Source organism: Lygodium microphyllum, chromosome 1 (genome assembly GCF_053477565.2).
Source record: "Lygodium microphyllum isolate KBCC chromosome 1, Lygodium_microphyllum_v1.1.10, whole genome shotgun sequence".
Lineage (NCBI taxonomy): Eukaryota > Viridiplantae > Streptophyta > Polypodiopsida > Schizaeales > Lygodiaceae > Lygodium > Lygodium microphyllum.
The window spans coordinates 81,081,971-81,105,300 of record NC_141135.1 but is presented as its reverse complement, the minus strand read 5'-3'; the positions used below and the strand labels follow the sequence as shown (position 1 = coordinate 81,105,300).

The 23,330-nt window shown below is 38.3% G+C and overlaps 1 protein-coding gene across 1 annotated transcript in view; it reads right to left on the bottom strand.

Moving 5' to 3' along the window:
- Positions 1 to 2,744: 2,744 nt before the first annotated feature.
- LOC148041310 (uncharacterized) overlaps positions 2,745 to 23,330 on the bottom strand; it is a 57,734-nt gene continuing 37,148 nt past the window's right edge. The window contains exon 3 of the mRNA XM_087682907.1: positions 2,745 to 2,777. Coding sequence (XP_087539033.1) covers positions 2,745 to 2,777 — 33 coding nt within the window. The remainder of the gene's footprint in view (positions 2,778 to 23,330) is intronic.

Here is a 23,330-nt window from a genome sequence, read left to right as displayed (position 1 = left end):
CCAGTGGCGTTTCCGTCATGGCTTTTGTTTCTTGGTATTCCCGTCACTTCCTCCATAATGGTTCTTTGTGGGGTTGGTGGTCTTGTGGTGACTTGGATATTAAACGCCTCTAGATCTTGACCTGTGTCATTCTGCATCCACTTGTCACTTCGTGATAGTATATGCTCACTTGCGTTAAGTACATCGAACCAATGCAATCATGTTAAGACATAATTTTTCAGAATGCTATGATGCCTATCCCATTACTTGTTAAGATCGTATACATTGACGGTACGTGAAGGAAGTGTGTACAAGTGGGGATCTTGCCCCTTGACTCATCAAGAACAAAAAGTTATGGCATGATGACTTGTCAAGCTACTTGTACATCATAGGGGCTTAGTTGATAGGTACTAGGTGGAGTGAGTCCGGTTGGCTAGGCGACTGTGCCGGTGCTGGTGCGGGGCTCCCGTGGGGTTGGGCAGGGAACATGTCGGCCGGGACATGAATGGTGTAGTCCTGGGCTGCCACCGTTTCCAAAATGCCTTTAAATAGTTCATTGAATTCTTCCCTGTCCCGAGCTGCCCTTTCTGTCCTTGAGCATCTGGTGCCCGAGCGTACGTTGGGGGTTTGTGCCACTGGTGTTGCCACATTGTGTGCGCCTCCTTGAGCATCCGCTCCCCTGGCCCGCGGATTCTTCGGCCTTCGTCTGGGGCGGTGTCGTGTTGCTGCGCATCCGAGTCGTATACACCTCCATTTCATTTTGTTGTGCATTTGTGTTAATTTCTACGTGTGATTCATTGTTTGTGTGATGCATTTTAATAATCCGCATCCAATGTATATATTCCCTTAATGTATGCGCCTAATCTAGACGTTCATTCTGGTGATGACTTTTGTGACTATGTTGAAGCCACTAACCAGGCTGCCCATATTTATAATCTTCTTGGAGATTTTTGTGAACATGATGAATATTTTGCTGCTTGGGGCGATGCTGATCTCATTGAGAATATTCTTCAAATTCCTGATCATGTTGCTACTTCTGCTGATGCAATTACTACCCACCCACCTCATTCTGCTGGAAACAGAGATCATAATACTCAACAGAAAGAGGTAATGTTCAGTCATGTAATTCCTGCCATCAACACTAATATTTCGAGCATGCCTCAAAAGGCTGCAGAAGCAGCCATTCCTGCAGCAATAAAAGAGGTTGGTCCTCTTACACAAGAAAGTTCAAAAGGTTTATAAAGATAGCAAAGTCACAAAGTTCTACCCCCCTTACTGGAAATTCCGTGGGCAACTGTCGCACAACTAATTTGGGCCTTTTTGGGGCTAGCCTATTCTGGGAAAAAGGGGGATATTTTTGAAAGGCTATGAATGGCGGGCTGCGCCCGGATTAGAGGAGAAGGGGGAGACTAATTCCTACGGAGGCGTCTGGCAATGGAAGAGCAGGTCGAGGTGGTGATGCAGGAAGGGTAAGGGCTCCTAATAGTATTGCACCAGTCAGACCTAATAATGTGCTGAGTTCATCATCCACAGTAATTGCTTACGAGAGAGCCTTACGAGGTACTACGAATGCGAGCGAAGCTGATCATGGGCCCACTAATTTGAGCCGCAGTAACAGGAAATCTAAAGCCACCCTCATACAGCAGCACCCTACTGTAAGTAGCTAGTGGAGAGCTAGCAGCAGGTTCAATGGAAGGAAAGACCAGTTGGCAGCCCTCCAGCAGTTCGATTCTTCTTGTGATTCGCCTACTTATAGGTTTGATCCAGCCGAAGTGGAATTTGCTGCATTGGGAACTTTAGTTCTATTTGGGTGCTGAAGGGAGCCATGCTTCAATTTTTCCTCTATTTGACGTTCTATTTGCAAAGATCTTCGTTGGGCTGATTGATGGAGCTATGACTAGATGCTGTTAGTAACACATCAGCCAGCTATTGGCAAGGGATTTGTGATTGACTGCAGATCTTTGATAGGCAGCGCAAATCGTTTCTTTGACAAACCAAGATTGATCGTGAGATGCTGCCACGACTGCTAGTAGGCCATGGTGCTCTCTCAGAAAGAATCTGACATCTAGCTAATGTTCACCGTCGATGTGCATCTTAGCTCCAAGAATTGCGACTTTCAGTTGGAGCAATACGTGTGGTAGAGGCGTGCTAATGGTATAATTATCAACAATGTCAGTAAGACTTGGGAGATAGCATGGACAGGTTTGCTCTGCTGCTGCTGTTACAGTTTTCCTGGGAGGAAACAAACCTTCAAGATCTGGGAAATCCGTGGTGACAATGCCAATAGTTTTTCATGTGATCCTGAAAGCTCCTGGAAACTGGTTGATCTCGCTCTTGATGAGGTTACTACTCTCCAGGAGGGTGGGCTTTTGAATAAAAACATTACCACGATTTTGGAACTAGAACAGAGGACGTTTGAAAATGGTTAAATAACTACTGGTTAGCCTTTACTTTTCCGGATGGTGTTATACAAGAGGAGGTGCGTAGGCATATGATTGAAGCACAATCATTTATTCAGATTACATTTCCAGTGATTCTGAAGGGACGAAATGTGATGGAAGAGGCTGGTTTTGAGGTACACAAATGAGCTCAACAACACAAATGAGCTCATCAAAGGGTCATTTGTTAGACATTCCTTTTTATGGGAAAACCATGATTCCTTTGCTGAATGTTGGGTAGACTTATGGGTTGTTTGCTCAAATGATTAGATTGAGAATTGTTCACAGGGATTGTTGTCTAGCAGAACTCTTTAAGACTCTTCAAGTCTATGTGCCAATGGCAGAACTGTCTTCAAACACCTGAATGCAAAACAGATTATGAGATACTACAGATTTTCCTGAACTTGGACTTCATGTATTTTACTTGACAAACAATATAGATTACTTTGGCATAAAAAATTTGAGTTTTTCTTGTTAGCTCTTCCCTTGCTACAACTTGAACCCCGTGTTCTGCAGCCCTTATACGAAATCTACGACATTTCTAGTGAACCCGACGTGAAAGTGCTGCGTCATCAGCAAGATGGGAGACTCGCAAGAAGAGATGACAGATGATAATGTTATGAAGAACCTATTTCAGTCATTTACCATGTATATGCAGCAGCAAGCTCATGCAAAACGAGACAGTGATGCTATGGATGCTTTGAAAGCTGTCCAACAGGAGATGAAGCAGTTTAATGGCCAGCAAGTGTCAACTTATCTGCATTTGTATGAAGAAAAGATGAAGTTTTTTGGGGTTTCTCAAGATGTTTGGAGCCGCTACTTCTTGCGGATCGTGGTGCGCGCTCTTGAAGGTCGAATTGCAGAAATTCAAGAGGCACATGCAGGTTGGACTGAATTTAAAAAGGCATTAAGAGATGAATATTTCCTGGAGGATACAGGTCTTATGAATCGCAGGAATTTTTTAGCATGGGTTTCTATGCCTAATAAGGGACTTTCTGTTACCGCTCTTCTGCGAGAGTTTGAAAGCCGTTATGATCAATTGGATGGGACTGAACAACAAGCTTTGGAGATGCAGAAAGTGGAGTTATTTTTGCAAGCTGCAGATGCTGATTTACAGGAAAAGTTGGATGATCTTTTGGAAGATCAAGCTACTGATTCAGGTTTAAAGACTGAGTGGAGACATGTCATTGATGCTGTGAATGCTCTTGTCAAGAAGCAGCGCAGGAGAGTCAGATGGCATCGAAATACAGGATCAGTTCCTGAGAAATCTTTGGAGACTTCTTCTTCTACCCCTGCTGTAACTTCTTTGCCTAAGCCTACTCCTCCTGTTGTAAATCCACCAGTTCCTGCTGCTCCAGTGCCCTTATCAGTAGATGATGTTATTAAAGGCTTGGCGGATTTGACGATTGAAGCAGTCAAAGCTGAAGTTGGTAAGTTAAAGGAGCAACTTATGTCAGTACCTGCTGTAGCACCTGCTCCAGTGACTGCTTTTCCAGCTGGTCAAAGAAAAGGGCGTCGATGTATTTGGTGTGATAGTACAGAGCACCAACATTGCAGAGATTGTGATGCTTTTCAGGAAGCATGTAAGAAGAATGTAGTGTTCTGGGGACAAGATGGGAAGATATGGCTGACAGAGACTGGCGCTCCTCTTGACACGAACTTTGGTAAGGGAGGTATGAAGAAGCTTGTTGATGATATGGCTGCGCGATTAGCTTATGTGAGTGTTAGAGGAGATGCTTCAGCTTTTGGAGTCCAGCTTGAGCAGAAATCTGATGGAGACTCTGCTTTATGGTCTTCTGCCTTGGAGATAGCGAGAAGAGGGAAAGTTCAAACTTCTACTATGACTTGTGTGGCTTCTAGCATCCGAGGAGAAACAGGATGGGATTCTCCTGTTGACAGGTATTCTATTTTTTCTTATATGGCTAAAACGCAGGGTTTAGATGCCATGGTTGAGGAAAAGAGAAGAAGAGATGAGGAGGGTCCTAGCACCTCCAAAAAGACTAGAGGGGGTGACTTTGTTTCACCACCTGTTACAGCTCCACCTATGCCAAATTCTCTAGCTCAAACAGGTTCTGATCAACCAATGGGAGACAAGCAGAAAGAAAAGAGGCAACCAAGAAAAGAGCCAGGATTCAAGCTCTTGTCAGACCTTGATATGCAAACAGATATGAGTAAGATTTTTCATGAAAGAATTTTGAATAGTGAAGTCACTTTTACTGTTGGAGAGGCTCTTGGGATTGCTAGAAGAGAAATACAGGATCAGATGCAGGATCTTTTGCGGAGGAAACGACATGCGATGGAAGGACCTGCTTTACAGGGATTGTGGCATGGAGCTCTTGGGGAAGAGCATGATGATGCAGTGATGGTTGAGAATGCTTCTGTTAATCCGCAATTGGAGAAAATAGTGCAGCCTATGCAGTATGAAGATGATGAGACCCCTATTCTCATTCCTCGCAGCCATTTTTCACGAAGTCATTGGGCTAGAGCAACCACTGAGACAGTGGTAAGGATTGGAGAGAAACAAATTCCCTTGATTGCTTTAGTTGATCATGGTTCTGAGATTAATCTTATTGCTCGAGGTGTTTATGAGAGTGGCAAGTGGCCTATGGATGCAGAGCATGGCTGGCGCATGAGAGCCGCCAACAATACTTCTGGTGATATGTATGCTGCTTGTCCGAGTATCAGAATTTCTATTGGTAATGTTGAAGAGGATTATCATTGCTTTGTTCAGGATTCATGTTCTTATCCGATTATTCTTGGACAGCCTTTCATTACAGAAGTAAGAATGGAAACAAAAGTGATGGATGACGGATCAGCTTATGCGCGGATACGCAGTAAAGATGGTATGCGAGTTGTTCAGTTTATGACTGTTGGGGTAAATCATCCGAGAAACAGGGACTCCTTCCGTGAGGCACCACTACCTGCGAAGGAGTTGGATTTTCATTAGGTACCGCTGTCTTGCGAGACGCCAGTGGTACGGAGCGGAGAAAAGAGGAGATCTCGCCTCCTGGCAGCCAGTCTTTCTCCAATAACTTTGTTGGGTTTACTTCAGATAGTTCAGTAAGTTATCAGAAAATTTCAGATTTGCCTAGAGCTGCCAGGCAGTACATTGGTCGTAAGGAGAAAGAGTTGAAGAATGCAGGTATCTTGCAAGCAGAAGAGCATGTGGATGGATTGTATGAAGGGATGTCTTATGCAGATACATTGTTTGAGATGAGAGCAATGCTGAAAACTGATGTATGCAAGGGTTCAAAGATGATACCTGTGCAAACCTTGGATATGTTTCAGGAAATTTCTAGTTTTATGCTGCAAACAGAGTTAGAGGCTGAGAAAACTCAGCAAACTGAATTTAAGGCTGATCTTGATCAACTAATAGAATTGCAGAGGGCTGAATCCATTCAGCCAACAGAGTTGAATGCAGAAAAATTTCTGCATACAGAGTTTCAGGATGCATCTATGCAGTCCATAGAGCCAAGGGCTGAATCCATTCAGCCAATAGAGTTGAATGCAGAAAAATTTCTGCATACAGAGTTTCAGACTGCACCCATGCAGTCCATAGAGCTAAAGGCTGAAATTTTTCAGCCAATAGAGTTGAAAGATGCTGAAAATTTGCAGAAATTGCAGCAAAGGAAAGAGTGCTTGAATGATGCCAAGGTTGACACAAAATATAAAACAGTTGATAAGAAGGTTAAGCCGGTTGCAGGCCCGCTTCCTTCTGATAGTGATGAACAGATTGAAAAAGCTATGAAGCAGCCTATGTTGAGGGATCCTGCAAATATTGGACATAAGTTTACAGCTGAAACTCTTGCAGAACTGAAGATTGGAAATGATGATTTTTTGCTTCCAGTGGAAAAAGAATGTTTTAGAGAGATGCTTGGACGTCATGGTAAGGCATTTGCTTTCTTTCCACATGAAATTGGCTGCATTAGTCCCGAATTGGTTGCACCTATGGTCATCTTCACTGTTCCTCATGTACCATGGAATATACGTCCTATACCTGTGCCTAAAGCACACTTGCCAAAGCTGATAGAGTTGCTGAATGAGAAGATTAAAATGGGGATTTTGGAACCCTCTTCTGCACCTTATTCTAACAGGTGGTTTACTGTACCAAAGAAGAATGGTACTTTGAGATTTATTCACGATATGCAGCCCGTGAACAAAGTGACAATCAGGAATGTGGGAACAGGTCCAGTTGTGGATGAATTTGCTGAGGCTTTTGCAGGACGAGCCATCTATTCACTAGGTGACTTGTATTCAGGTTATGATCAGTTTCAGCTTGCCTTGGAAAGCAGGGATATTACTACTATGCGAACACCTATTGGTCTTGTAAGGATGTGTACCTTGCCTCAAGGTGCTACAAACTCAGTTGCTCATATGATGAATGCTATGCATAGAGTTCTACGAGACTATATTCCGTAGTTTACCATGCCTTTTCTAGATGATGTGCCTATTAAGGGTTGTACAAAAGAAGAAAAAAATGAAAGTCTTGATTTGCGTGGATGTAGACAGTTTGTGGCTGACCACTTGATTGCTTGTGAGCAAATAATGACACGATTAGAGGAGGTAAATTTGACACTTTCAGGGTTGAAATCTGTCTTTGCTGTTAATGAAGTCATCATAGTTGGGCATATGGTTGGATATTATGGCAGAAAGCCTTCTCCTGCAAAGGTGGATGCCATAAATAGGATTGCAGAGTATTGCTCGACTACTTCAGAGGTGAGGAGATTTGTGGGAGCTTGTGTATTTTACATGATTTGGATTCCTCATTTTGCTCATATTGCAGATGTTCTCTATCAGCTGCTTCGAAAGGGGCAGAAATTTCATTGGGATGAGAAGCATTCAAAAGCCATGCGTAAGCTCAAGAAGCTGTTGCAATCAGCTCCTACTCTACGCAAGGCGGATTATCAATGTGGACGGCCGATCATGTTGACAGTTGATACTAGCCCTATCGGCATAGGTTGGGCTGTGGGACAGCATGATGCTGATGGAAATAGGTATGCAATCCGCTTTGGAGCTAAAGTTCTTAATGAGCGACAAAGGAGATATCCGCAGATTAAAAGAGAATTGTGGGGAGTAGTCACTGCACTGAAGTGTGACAAAGGATATTTTATTGGAGCTTCAGTTATTGTGGAAACAGATTGTTTGCCTTTGCTTGGCATGATTACTAGTTGCTCGACTCCAGATATAGCGATGCTTCGGTGGATTGCCTATATCAAATCATTGAATCCAGAATTTCGACACATAGCAGGGAAAGATAATCCAGTTGCTGACATGCTTTCTAGAGCGAGATATGAGGATGAGGAGTCAATGCTTGCAGAAGATGATGAGACAGAGTTTGCTGCTTCTGTCCTTATTCATGATTGTCATGTATCTACTGTTGAAGCCTTTACTGAAGAACTTTATGTTGATGAATGGCTGCAAATTGGACAATATCTAAGTTCATTGACTCGAAGAGCTGATTGGACAGATGATGAATTCAAGAAAATCAGAAGGAAGGCTTATGGGTATTTCTTGAAAGATGGTTTTCTTTGGAAGCATCCAAGAAAGAGAGGAGGCTTGCCCTTGAGAGTAGTTTGTGATGTAGCGATGCAAATACAGATTATGCGAGAGTTTCATGAGAGCTCATGGGCTGGACATAGAGGTGTGTGGGCTACCTATGAGAAAATCAAAGAAAGATACTGGTGGAAAGGGATGTATAAAGATGTTTCTCACTTTGTGGAGACTTGCAGGGACTGCCAGCTTTACTCTTTAGTGTGACATCGTGATGAGTTGCATCCGACTTATCCACTATGTATGCATTACAAGTGGGTGGTAGACTTGGTTACTTTGCCAGTGGGACTTTGGCAGATGAGATATCTTGTCTTGGCTAGGGAGGATCTTACAAACTACGTTGAAGGTAGACCGTTGCGGACGAAGACCACCACTACAGTATGTAAATTCTTGTTGGAAGAAATATTTTGCAGGTATGGATGTATAGGCAAGATTACAGCTGATCGTGGAGAGCTAGATGCTGATGAAGCTAGAGAATTCTTCTCACGGCTTGGGATTAAATTGGCTCTTACTACTGCCTATAATCCAGAGGGAAATGGCAAAAGTGAAAGAGGACATCCGCCAATAGTTAAAGCATTGGCAAAAGCTTGTAGAGGTCGGATTGGAGATTGGCCGAGATTACTACCTTTTGCATTGTGGGCTGATCGCTCTACACATAGTGTGACTACTGGATACATGCCTGCGGAGTTGATGTATGGGCAAAAACCTGTCATGCCTACTGAAATTTGTGCTCTCACTTGGAGTGTTCTTCCGTGGCATGAGAATTTATCAAGGGAAGAGCTGTTAGCCCTTCGGATTCGTCAACTAGAGAGAAGGACAGAAGATGTGCAGCTAGCAGTTGACCGTTTGAAGGCAGCCCGTCTCAGAAATAAGGACAGGTTTGATTTAAGGCATCGCTTGAGGCCTAGAGCCATAAAAGAAGGAGATTGGGTTCTAGTCTTCATAATTTTCAAATATATTTGATAGAAGTATTCTAAGATGACACCTACAAGTTTCACAATTATTGGATGAAACCATATTGCATACGATCTTGTATAAATAAGTAGTTAGACTTGAGGGCTAAGCAAAAACAACTAGATTCATGTGATTTTTAAACATATAAGTGAGATTATGTAGAAAATTTGGATTTACCTACTTGCACCAAGATCTTGAAATTATGAGTGGTAGTATCTAAGGTACCACCATCAATTCATACATGTGGCCCCAAGGTATATACCAATCCAACATTTTGAATTATTGTTATAGTTTGTGGATATGCCATTTGAGTAATGGATGATCTTCATAAAGATATAAAGCAATTAATCCCCATCATCAATATTTTCTAAAGCCATCAATCCAACAAACCAGATGTGCAAATGCGAGAGGCAAAGAAAAGAGAGTCATTATTGAAGTAGACGATGGGTGTGATTGAAGGGATAATCATCTTATTCTGAGGTACCCATCCCTACTTGACCAAGAAAAGATGACATTTAGTAGTTGCTTGGATGCCTTTCTTGAGTGCCACAATCTGACCCCCATAGGATTCATGAACTTAGCTATTCAAGTGACATTTAATTATGTCTTATAGAAGAATTTCACGACCTCAATCCACTAGGATCAACAAAAGGTACTTATGCCTTCTCTATCTCTATCAACAATTTCGCACTGAAGTAGGGTCTCTTTGTAATCAATCAGAACTAGCACTATACTTAGTTAAAAGAGAGTGAGAGCCAATGGTGGGGAGCTAAATATAAATCCCTCTGTCTTTGCATAATCTTACTTGGGTATCCCAAAATGGTGCTAGTTGGGTTCTAAGACTAGATCCTAGGTAGTCAGCATTCAATTCTTTTAATATACATATCATCAGGAAAAAACTTAGCCTATCAAGTATAACCATTGGTAGGATAAGATTAGTGTAATAACTATTCACTTACATTCCATCCATGCATCCATCACCTTAATTATGTATCATACTATGAGAACTAATAAAAACAGCTTTATTAAGTAGTTGATTAAACAAAATTCCTTATATATCATTTAGGATGAATAAAAACACATTTCAAAATCATATTTCAAAGTATCTTTAAAAGGTAAATTTTAAGTTATTATTATAGTCAATCTCAAATCAAAGAAAATTTGAGATTGATATTCCATCATCAGGTATTCCAATCCCTTATAAAATTCCTACCTGATTGATATTTCATTAAGGAACATGTCAAACTATGTCACGTTTTAGTCTCAATAATACACGAATGATATTCATGTAAAAATTACATGCCACATGATATAGAATCTACGCAAGGAATAGAGAGTAAACAATAGATAAGAGAAGAATAGAAATTTCTCTCATTCAAAACATACTAATAGAAACATGGCTCTATCCACTTGTGCACTATCATTGTGCTTAGATAGCGATCTAGACACATGATAGGTGAAGAGCTTAAGGCTAGTTAGAAGAACTCTCAAAGGGTGAGAAATAGATTATACTAGTTTTAGAGGTGTTTCCCTTTTATAACACATGAGAATGGTCAATTCAGCCTATCCAACCTACCATATTAAGAATCTTTGCTAATCCTCTTGTAATCATATGCAAATGTGCATTGAGTCGTTATGAGCTTAACTATCCCATCTAACCTAGAGGCCAAACCCACAAAAGTCACCATTTTATTATCTTCCCACATAGAACTCATCCAATCACATGGAACTCATCCCATCTTGACATAGAAATCTCAAACCAACACTCACACATGGCTTTTTGTCATAATGGGAGCCTCACAACTTTGAGCATTATGATCATTGATTGCACCTCATGAGGATGGGTCTTTGAGAATATCTAACAAATTTGAAGTGTGTTTGGGTCTTTCTCTCTTACCTTGATCTCTAGAATCATGGTCTATTCAATGTCCATACACCATGTTGATTAAGTATTTCTTCTCTCATCATAGGCAAACATGGGATTAATGTGAACACAAGCATAGTGCTCATCTAGCCCCATGCCAATAGGATAAAATCTTCCTTTAAAAGATAAATTCATTGTTCTAGATGCATATCTTCACACTTTGAATGGTAATAAATTTAACTAGTTGATAAACCCAATCCTAGCAATACTCATGGGAAGAGCACATCTGCCAATAAATTTGTTTTTTGTTTACATATTCTAAATACATGATATTTCTCTTCATTAATGAAATCCATGAATAGCTATATTGAGGCATAACCATTTCCAACAAATAATAATTCCAGTTTTAAGCAATCCATTTGCATTCTCAAACATTTCAAGTTGATAACATTGTATGATCCATATCTTTGACTAGAACATATCCATGCAAGCACAAGGTCATTATTCTCAAGTTGATATCATTGCATACTCTCTATCCTTGATAAAAATGCATCCAAGTAAGCACAAGTTGCAATTCAAGGATATATTTTTCTCTTAGACATCTTCTCATTTCAACAATTCCCTCTTGACTCAAAAAATGCATCCATGTGAGCACAAGGTTCCAATTTTCTAACAATGCCAAACACTTACTCTTTTTGCATAACTTAGCACTAGTCCTTGGCCTTTTCCCTTCATATTAGATCCTTCCCCAACTAAGAACTCTGAAGGCTTTTTCCTATAGAGGGATTTGGAAAGAAGATGAATTTCCTTTTAATATTCTTCTAAAGTATATAATTGCACCCTCTAATCTTCATACCACATTTCATCTCATTAGTAGTTATGGTTGTTGTCCCTGTCGAGGGGTTCATTATATGTAAATTCATTATATAAGGTGCATTCAAAGGCCTATTTTAAAATATATGAACTTTTCCTTAATAAAAGACACTCTTTTCTCTTTAATCTATTTATAATCCCTTTATATGGTACTCTTGTCCATAGTAAAGAAACACAAAAGATTCATGTTATGTGAATTCCTAAACACATCCTCAAAGGATGAATCCTCAAATCAAGAAGCGAGTATCCCTAAAATGAGATCAGAAATAGCCATCATTCCTTTTTAGCATTAAAAAGGTTAAGAAAAGTTGTAGCCAAGGAAAGAAGATGCTAGTTACTAGATTGTTAGAAGAGGAGGCTACTCCCTTGAAGGAGTCTACCAGAAGCAATACTTGACACATTCATTAGATAAGTGGAATGTGAAAAACAATAGACTTTTGTGGATGTAGATGGCACTGAACATCATTTGAAGGTGGATATCAATTTCTTAATGAAGAATTAGTGGTCCTTCATGATGTACAAAAGGAGAATCAAAAGTGTTAGCCTAGTCATATAAAGACCTAAAGGGGATTGATCCCACTGTGTGTCAACATCACATCAACTTGGAGCCTAATGTTAAGCCAGTACAATAACGTCAAAGGCACATAAATCCTAATTATTTAGCCCTAGTCAAGACAGAGCTGCTGAATCTCTTCAAAGCTAAGTTCATCTACCTAGTAGGCAACAACAGTGAATGGATCTCACCCATTATCGTAGTATCCAAGATGAATGGAAAGCTGCAATTTTGTGTAGAGTTCCAAAAGCTCAATCCTAAGACAAAGAAATATAATTTTCTTATCCCTTTCATAAAGTAACACTTAGACACAGTAGCAAGGTGGCCTTAGCTTTTCCCTTTTAAAATCTCATGTTTCAACTTACGGTTTGTCTGTTATAAATTTTTGAAAATTTTATGTACATCGAATGTGTTTTCATGTGAATGTATCTTTTTTGCATCAAAACTACAATTTGATCTTAGAGCCTTGATCAACCCATTAGAATGCACATTCTTCCTTCTTGTAGCCCATCATTCCAACGCACAAACTAATCGCTATTAATTTTTGATGGACCTTGGGTATTTTTCTTATGTATTTTTTATATTTTTTCATGTGAACACCCATGTTTCTTACCAAAACTATGTTCTAACATGATAGCCTATTCATTTTCTTGAATAATACATTTTTCCTTCTTCTTGCACTCCATTTTGGTAGGTGGATTTTCTATTATTAAATTTTAAGCATGTTTTTGTTCCTGATTCTTGACTTTTTTTAATATGAATGCCCCTTTATTATGCCTAGCATGTTGTTTGAGTTGTTCAGTCCATTTCTTTGTTTTCCTTGTCTCGTTTCCTTTTCTCTAGCCATCAATCCAATGTACAAATTCTTCACAAAATTTTAGTGATTTTTTGGGTATGTTAGCTCTATGTGCCCATGTGACCATTCACATTTTGTTCCATGACAAGCACTGTCATGTCTGACATTTCCCAACAACCCTGCCAATGCTTCACCATGGCATTTCACTCTTGTCTACTCCCATTAGTACAAATGTTTTTACCCCACCCCATGCACATGTACAAGATGGGGGAAACCATGTTTTCTTTTGGTTGCAAAGAAGAAAACAAAAACAAACCATCCAAATATAATTAACCAACCAAAAAAATCAACTTTAAAAAACATACATACCCTCCCTCTATAACCATCCATCCTTCTCTCTTTCACTGTCCTCTCCCTTCTTTTATTTTTTTCACTACATGACAAACCGCATTTCATTAATAAAATGAGCCCAATTGATCACCTTTTCTATGCATCTACACTCAATACATACCACTAAAATAAGATAAAATAAACTTTCCAATCACATCGCACATGCTCCATATGCTAAATACACATTTTTAATTTGTAATAAAAGGAACTAGCCATCACTCATGTACATGCAAAAAAATGCACTCCATGCACACTAATATTTAAGAATGAATTTGCATTTAGAAATCCCCAAAGTCAAGTTCAAAGTCTAAGCTACACTTAGTGCACCATAAAAACTTAATAATTTTTAACGGATCAAAGAAACCACCACTTTTTTCTAAAATTTATCACCTAATTAAAAATTCACTCATTAGTAATAATTTTCTAAAATCCATCAAAATTTAAATTTGAATCCAATCACTTCTCACTAATTCAATGAGCATGCTATGTGAAAGTGTGGGTGATGCAGTCTATTAGTCAATCGGATGTCGACAGGATGAGTTCAGTCTTGGTTCTATAGTATCCGTTTGTTGTGGTTTGTCTAGTTTTGGTATTTTGATGGTCACGATGTTGTACTTAGGGATATGATATGTATGTTTTGTTTTTTTATTTGTCAGATACGGGGTTTCAGGGTTCCTGTGTGTATGCATATCATGAAGCTTTCAGTCACATGAGTGTATAGGTTATGTCAAAATGTCTATAGGTTATGTGGTTTGTTTGGGGTGATCAATGGGCTTGCATATAAGTTGATACTTTGTCATTCTCTTATCTATTTTTGTTTTGCTATTTTGTAGGCATCTTTTCTGTCTGTGTAGTATGTGTATCTTGTTATCATCTAAATAGCACTTCAACTTGTCCAATATGTTCCCCTAGTCTGTAGAGAGTATTTCTAATTATTGGCCCTTATTAAGGCCGATGTTTCCAAATTTTTGGCTCTTCCATTAACAGTAATTCTAGATGATTCTGCTCTGTGTGATGAGTTCTTATTCTCTTATAGCATGCAACCTAGTTCTTTCCGATATACCATTGTTATGATGACACCCAAAGGCTTAGGGAAGTCTTCATCTCTTCCTTACCATGGGGACGTTTTTTCGGTAGCTTGTGAGCTCGTAGCTAATGAGGACACTTTACCTTTCTTATGTAGTTCACTACCTAGTAGAGCATCAGGCTCAATGGGTTCACTACATATATATACATATATGTACACACACACATAACATGCGCTCATGGCCTATTTATGAATATCTTTGTTTGTAACTTTTTTAAAATAAAACACAAATCTTTTTTATTCAATTTGTATGTAACCCCTTTATATGACACCCTTCTATACGTAAAAAAATGTATAAAAATGGTATTTTAAAAACCCCTTATTTTGAACTCACGTTATACATAATATATTTATGAGTGATGTCCCCAAGGCATCATGGCATTCTAGATCATCTTGCTCCTCTTTTTCACTCTTAGGAATCCACAATAGATTATTCAATTAGGACATGGCTTGGTAACCACTTCAAAGTTTTGCAAACTCTTGGAACAACAGGAGCCGTCTCATCATTCGTCCTTTGACATCTGCCTTCTTCATCAAGACAAGGCACTCAAGCTCTGTCATTATGTAGTTTCTTTCTCATTTAGTAACTTTACGGCTTGTGTAATAAATGTGCTAATCTAGCTTTGAAGTATCTTTCTAGTAGAGGATTTCTCCTAGGTCTTTGACTGATGCATCAGTGTATGGAATTCCTTCATCCAGTCAAGAGGTTGCAAGATGGGCACTTCCATTAGACACTACTTCAGAGTGTTAAAGGCTTCTTCACAATCATGGTCCAAATGAACTCTACACCTTTCCTCAAGAGCTTATGCAAGGGGGCTACCTTTATTTCAAAATGTGCTATGAACCTCCTATAGTAGCCCACGTGGCCAAGAAGTCCTCTGAGTTGTTTGAGATTGGGTTGTATTGTTAGGCCTGCAATCTTGTCAATCTTTGGTGGATCTATTGCTATCTCTTGTGCAGAAATACAAAATGGCCCAATAGAACTCCCAAAGAGACTCCAAATATTCATTTGTCTAGGTTGAGGAAGATCACATACTCCCAGCATCACTCAAAGCACTACACCTCTTGGGAGTTGTATGTGAGAGAGATTATGTATGAGATATACTCAATTTCTATGAAGAAACATTGTACTTATATGACAAATATTAAGAAGAATACTATGAGGACTATGAAATATGAATACTATGTGATGAATTTCACTTCAATTTGAGTATTATTTTTTGTTTGTTTGGTTCTTTGTTGGTTTCTATGAAGAATATAAGAATATGTTGAAGATTTGTTGTGATAAATCCATGGGAGATCTTACATATGATGTTGCTTGAAGATTTGTTGTTTCTAGTGTTCTTTCTTTTCTTGTGGTTGATTGAAATATGAAGAACATGTTTTTTTGTTACAAGATAGGTTTTCTTGTAGTAGTTTCCCTATTTTCTTGGTGTTCCTCTTGGGGCTTCTTGTTTTAACCTCAATGAAGTTATGCAAGTGGTTCTGGAATGTAGCTGTCAACACTCACTAAAAGGTAGCTAGGGCACTACTGCAGAGCCCATATGGCATCACTCTATAGGCATAGATGTCACATTCTATTGTGAAGGTTATTTTGGGCTAGTCCTCTTTGGTAATCTACACTTGATTATATCCACTAAATCCATCCAATAGAGAGTACAACTCATGTCCTACCATTTTGTCTAAGAGTTGGTCTGTGAAAGGGATAGGAAAATGATATTTCTTTGTCTTAGAATTGAGCTTTTGGAAGTCAACACAAATCCATAACTTCCCATTCTTTTTGGATACTACCAGATGGGTGACACCCATTCACTATTTGATACAAGGTGTACTCAACTTCCACGAGCTTCAACAGCTCTATCTTGACAAGGGCTAAATAGTTAGGATTCATATGACTTTGGTATTATTATATTGGCTGAGCATAAGTCTCCAAGTCGATATGATGTTGATGCATAGTGGGATCAATCCCCTTCAGGTCTTTATACAACTAAGCCAACACATCTAGATTCTCCTTCAATAGGTCATAGAGGACCACTAACTCTTCATCAAGTAGACTACTATCCACCTTTAGTTGATGTTTAGTGTCATTTGCATCTACAAAAGTCAGTTATTTTTCACCTTCCACTTCTCTAATAAATGTGTCTTGTATTGCTTCTAGATAGAGGTCAGAATCCTTCAAGGGAGTGACCTTTTTTTCTAATGAGATCCACTAGGACTAGCATCTTCTTTCATTGGTTACAACTTTTCTTAATCCTTTTTTATGCTAAAAAAAAAAGGGTTGGTTCTAATTTGATTTGAGGGATACTCACTTCTTAAGTTGAGGATTCATCCTCTAAGGATGTGTCTAGGAACATCACATAATACAAACCTTCTATGTTTCTTTGCTTTGGTGGATTTAGTTCTTGTTGATAGGGGGCAGCATCATCATCTTCTCTTGAGAAAGGCAAATTAAGGTGACAAGAACCACTCTGAAAGGAGGGATTTTTTTTACTTAATCCACTTCTTGTACATCATCTACGTGCTTTGACAGCCATTGAAAAACCCAAAAGGGACCATTGTCATGCCATCCAATAGCAGGGGCTCTTCAACTTCTGAGGTCTCTAGAACTTCATCATCATTTATATTCACTTTTGATCAAATAGACTCTTCCTCTTCACTGTCTGAATCTTGATCTTCACTTTCATCATCTTTCCCTTCTCTCTCTGTTTCTACATTTGAAGGGGCTCTGTATGAGAAGAACAAGCTCTCTATTGCATCTTCTACTTCTGGTTTTGCTTTTGCATTTTCTTGTGCTTTTTCCTTTGTCTTTGATGTGGCCATGTAGCATGGGGAGCAATACATCCATGCTTCTATCTCAATGTCTGAGGTAATTTCAAAAGTCATTCCTTGTTCAAGTAAAATGTATTGACCCATTGACAGTGCTTTACCCTTTCGGGAGATGGATAATATTACCCACTATTAGGGACTATGCTTCTTTTTTCTTTGTAAAACTTTGTTTGAGAGTATATTCTTCTATCAATGTTCCATCTATAACTTCATTGGAAGAGTCAAATGAGATCTGTATGGAGGTCCTTTCTTAGCACCATACAACTACAACACCACTTTATTTGGCTCCATACCTAGGGTCAAAGTTACTTTGAACCAATTAGTCCTTACTCTAGCTTCCAATAGCCATGGTCTTCTGAGCAATAGAGGGTAAGTTGCTCCATAAGAGTTTTGATTCACCAGTAAGTAAGTGAGCCAATAGTCTCAATTAGCCACAGTGTTGGCTTGACATATGGGAGAATACATTAGGGCTTAATTTTTCTTTGATTAGCCAATCTAATGAGCATTGTGTTGGTTGTGTATCTTTTAGGTCTAAAGCTTTCATCATCACATCAATCATTATGTTCACTGAGGAACCTCCATCAATCAATGCACTTGAATGAAATAGCCTTCTCTCTAGACACCACTCTCTTTAGTGCTAGGATCTAGGAAGGAATTGGCCACATCCACTTCTTTTACAAGATTTGGGCTTTTGTTGGTCTTGGTAGCTACTGCAAGGTTGGCAATCCATAGACCATGTCGATGTGTGAGAATACTTTTGAACCTTTTGCAACAACTAGGGGATAATATAATAAATTTATAGAATATCAAATTAGGGAAAAATATATCTAGGTCCTTTACTAAGTCATATTCCTTTATGGGATCCATAGGCTTCTCCAATCAACTGGGGTATGGGGCTATACCCACTTTTATTTTTCCTCTTTCTTCAAGTAAAGGCTGCATCAAAATTTTTTGTATCACTAGAGGTACATTTGACTCTTGTGTCTTCTAAACTATCTATGTATCCTTCTATGGCACTAGATTATTTTGCATTGTGTCATCATGCACTATACTGCTCTATGGATTTTTTGGGAGCTTGAACTTCACAATTTCTATAGTTGGAACATTCTCTTTTGGAACTATTAGTTTTCTTTTCTTAGCACATGTAACTTTAGCTACCTCCAATTCCACCAAGTTGGAGGCTAGCTCCTGAGCTTTCCACTAACTATCAGTGGAATTAGCCTTCATAGGGGCTCGACGACTGGGACAATCTTTAGAAGTATGACCTTTTCCTTTGTAACAATTTCATAAGGGCTTGTGGTCCACAAACCATCTAGGATTTGGACAATTTGGTGAGATATGACCCTTCTCTCCGCATCTATAGTATTCCACTTCTGATCTCTCACTATCTTTCTCTGGAACTTTGGGAAGAGAACCTCCTTGGGCCAAAATTGAAACCAAACTCTTTGGGATTTGGTTCAATGTCTTGGGTGTCATCTTGGATTCTAGCAATTTGAGAACCTTGCTTCCTCTTCTTCCTTCCTTTTGTCATGCATCACCTTTAGAGAGCATATGTCTTCTATATGGTTTTGTCTTATGTAGTAAGAACATAATGCTCTAGGGATAGTTGGCTTTCAAGTACATTCAATGGAGGCTAAATATCTCACATGATGGCACTTTTCACAGTAGGTATTCAATCGGAGGATGTCTCTTTCTACTCTTGTAGTGTTTGATATGCTCATGGTATTCACTTTTAATCTCCATAAGTGTTGTGTAATCACATCCATCAACTCCTTCTTGATGTTTCAACTTAATTAGATAAGTATTCCTTCAAATTTTCTCCTCTTGGAACACTTGGAGTAGGATTTTAGGGAGTCCCTGTAATCACTGCATAGACTGGTTGGGTTGATGTAGAGGGATCTCTATTTTGATTTAGATTAGAGCTTGTGTTTGGACTATTGGCCCTGCTAATTCTAACTAGTAGGGTTCCATTTTTGTTATTTATTTGCCATTGGAACAAGCATTTGAGGCCACTGCTATTGTGGTTGAGCCATCATTTGAGACACTATTTGCAGCCACTATGGATTCGGTGCATTGCACTCCAACATTGTTGGCATGTGTGGGTGGGGATAGGGAACAGTCCTTGGGACTAGATTTAGTGAATACACCATTATTTGCGTTGGAGGAGGTAGGAGTTCTCATTGTGTAGACATCCATGATAAATGCCTTTGTGAATGCCTTCATCCAAGTTATAGTTGGTTCATCTCTTTAGTATGAACTCCATTCTAGAGACATATGCTTCCTCCCGTTCTTCAGAGAATTGGACTTAAATTCATGAACTCCTCTTGCATCTACTCTTCAAAACCTTCACATCTCAACTTGGTGGACAAAAGGACACCAAAAGTTATTTTTTCTTGTCTCTCATACCATTAAAACATTGTGCCTCCAAAAGTGGTGGAAAATATTGCCAACCAATGCTTTGGGGTTCTTGCATTATTGGACACACATGCTACCATAAACTTAGCTACATGACGTTCAAGGTCTTCATTGTATTTTTCCTTAAAGATTGGCAATAGGACTACATTCGCTAGCTTATTTTATCAACATTTCCAAGATGGATCTAGCTTGGAAGGGACCTTGATTCACCATTTAGACTTCTATAAAGAGTGCAACAAGGGCATCAAAGAAGGCTTCTCTTGTTACTTAGCTGATTCTCGGCTTGATTTTTTCCTTCTCTATTCCCGTGTGCCTTTGGATTTGTTCTAGTGCTTGCCTCTTTATGGTGTCATTCATCAAGGGGTTGGCTCCACCTAGTTGGTTTGTGCTCAACAAAAGGGGATCAAATGGGCTTCAAACTCTAGAGAACTCTCTTGCCAACATTTCTTCTACTTCTTTCTTTTCAACCTCTTTAAATTTCACTTTCATGCCTCTATAAAGGGAAGATATTTAGTTCTGAAGGTATCAAAATTCATTCTTCTAAGGATCACCATAGTACCATTGTCTTGATAGTACCAACTTTGGACGGTCTCAATAGTGTGTATTATCAAAATTTATTCTTTTGAGGATCACCATAGTACCATCATCTTGATAGTACCAACTTTGGAGGTCCCAAGCATCCCACGTATCATGTTGTTGTGCATCCATGAACCAGTCCCAACTCTTTTCCTTCTTATTCTTGTGAACCTCCATTGACCATGGGTCCTAAAGCTTCTTCATAATCTCCCACTTGATGATGTCAAGAAATTCTTCAATGAAAGCCAAATCGTACATTGATACTCATTCTTTCTTTTTGCTCTTCATTTTTGTGAAAATTTGTTAGCTATACTGATTCAATTTTCTGTAGTTCAGAAGACAATGGGATCAGTTTGTCTAACAAAGAACCCACATCAAGATAGTGACATGTTTCTTCCATTGAGGAATGTACTTCTTGTAGAAAGTGGATTTGGCAATGAAGATCTCGAATTCTTCAACAATAAGCAGAAAATCTATACTCTTTCATTGCTCTTCCTACTCAATAGTGCAACTGCTTTCATTTTCTATCTCTGTTAGTGTTTATTGATGGCGGTATTTATCCACCTATGTACTAATACATGGAGCCCCAAGAGAAACACCAAGAAAATGGGAAAACTACTACAATAAAATCTATATTGTAACACCAATAAGCATGTTCTTTATATTTCAATCGACCACAAGAAGAAAAAGAACACCAAATACAACAAATCTTCATGCAACATCGTATGTAAGATCTCCTATGGATTTATCACAAAAAATCTTCAATATATTCTTCATATTATTCATATAAACTAGTAAAAAACCAAAATAACACAAAATAATGCTCAACTTTAAGTGGAAATCATCACATAGGACTGATATATCATAGTCTTTATAGTCTTCTTCTCAATCTCTCATATAGATACAGAGTTTATTCATTGAAATTGGCTATCTCCCATACACAATCTCTCTCACTTATGCTCTCTCTCAATAGTACATGATAATAACAAATAATAACTCTTAATAATCCTCTCTTAGTCATGGATACACCTCCCAAGAGGCATGCTTGATATGAAGAGGTACTAGAGCCACTACAGTGTCCTTTGAGAGCTCATTAGTATCAATGTCACTTCAATCATACTACAACTCTTCAACAACTACTTCTTCTACTTTCTCGAGCTATTTTGAGCTTGGATTCATCCCTTTCCAAGGTTTAAAAAAATCCCCAAGCTAAATAATCATCAAATAGAACACTGATACAAACAGAACTTAAGATAATATATACAAAATGTCAACTAAACACTACAAAAGGTCTACAAAAGGCATACAAATCGTATAGCTCAAACCAAAACCAACTCAATTAATCAAAAAATTATCTAATACACACTCATTCATTCTTCAAACCACTCATCTACTATCTCAACCTCAGGGAGTCTACCTATAAGAAATCATCTATATCATGTGCATTCAAAGGATATTAGAAAATACCTTTTATTTACATGCTATATGGTCCTAAAATGACCCCTTTTTACTTTACTAAACTTATGGATTTTTTAATTATACTTTAAAAATACCTTTTATAAATATAATATTGTAAATCTTACTAAATATAATATCCTTTCTTTTAAACTCACATGGTATCATATATGTTCTATAAGCTAGACCCCTCGAGATCTCAATTTCTCAAACAGAAATGAAACAAATCAAAATAGAGGCAAAAACAGACATAACAACACCAACTAGACACACCATAAATCAAGCATTATAACTCAATCAAAAACCATCATGAGCTTCTCAAACCTACTCAACCCATCCCAAAATGCTATAAAACACTTCCAAAATCATAAAAACCAATTAATTAGCCATTCAATACCAAAAAATAGCCCCAAAAACAAGTCATCTCAATCCTCAACAATTACACATCTACTAGTAAATTAGGTTAACAATGAGAAGTTGTTTGTTATGTAGCATATGATGAATGCAGTAAATGTAGATGTATCATCATCATCAGTAGTAATGCTAATGATGTATGGTATGTGGACTAACGTATCTCTAACCATATTATGTCTAATTGAGGATAGTTTAGAGAAATGAAAAATCATGGAATACATGCTTTTGTGAAATCAGGTGACAATATAGTGCATCCTATTGCTCATGGTGGGAGCATCCCATTGTCTATGCAAGATGGAAAAGTCAAGCGTTTGGTTGATGTGTTGCATATGCCTAACATCACAAAGAACTTGGCTTGTGTAGGAAAAATGATTAAGCATGGACTTCAAGTAAAGTTCAATTAGAATGGTTACTCTGTAGAAGATTTCACAAATGGATGTAAATTGGTTTGCAAAAGATAAGCATGTGAAAAGGATGTTCACTTGTAGATGTAAATATTTCTAAGTTGAAGGTTGCTATATATTGCAGAAGGTGCAAGAGTTGTGGTTTATATTGATATTTGGCATAAATATATTGGCCATGTAAATGTGCAACATTTAAAAAATATGCAATCATATACAATTGTGATGAGGTTCAAATGTATGAGGTCATACAATACTATATCAATGGCTAGATGTAAGATCATGAAGGAAAAAAGTGAGATGTTTTCTCATTTTCAATATTTTAAAAATGTGGTTGAAAAACAAACATGTGTGCAGCATAAGTGTCTAAGGTCGTATAGAGGGGGAGAGTAACTCTCCAAGAAATTCAATAGTTTTCTAAAGCAACATGGAATTTAAAGACACTTCACATGAATGTATACTCTACAATAGAATAGTGTTGTTGAAAGGAAGAATAGACACATTGCAAAAATTGGATGAGACTTGATGGTGCAAAAAATATGCCTCGTTATTATTGGTTGAAGCTATCTCTACAACTCTATATATTATGAATAGGACTTCCACTACTACAATACATGCTGTGACAGACAGAGGAGAAGTTTATTAGAAAGAAACTAGATTGTCATATGTTAAATTATTTAGATGCATTGTGTATGTACATGTTCTTGATGAGCTAAGAAGGAAGTTGGATGAGAATACTAAAAAGTGTGTATTTATTGG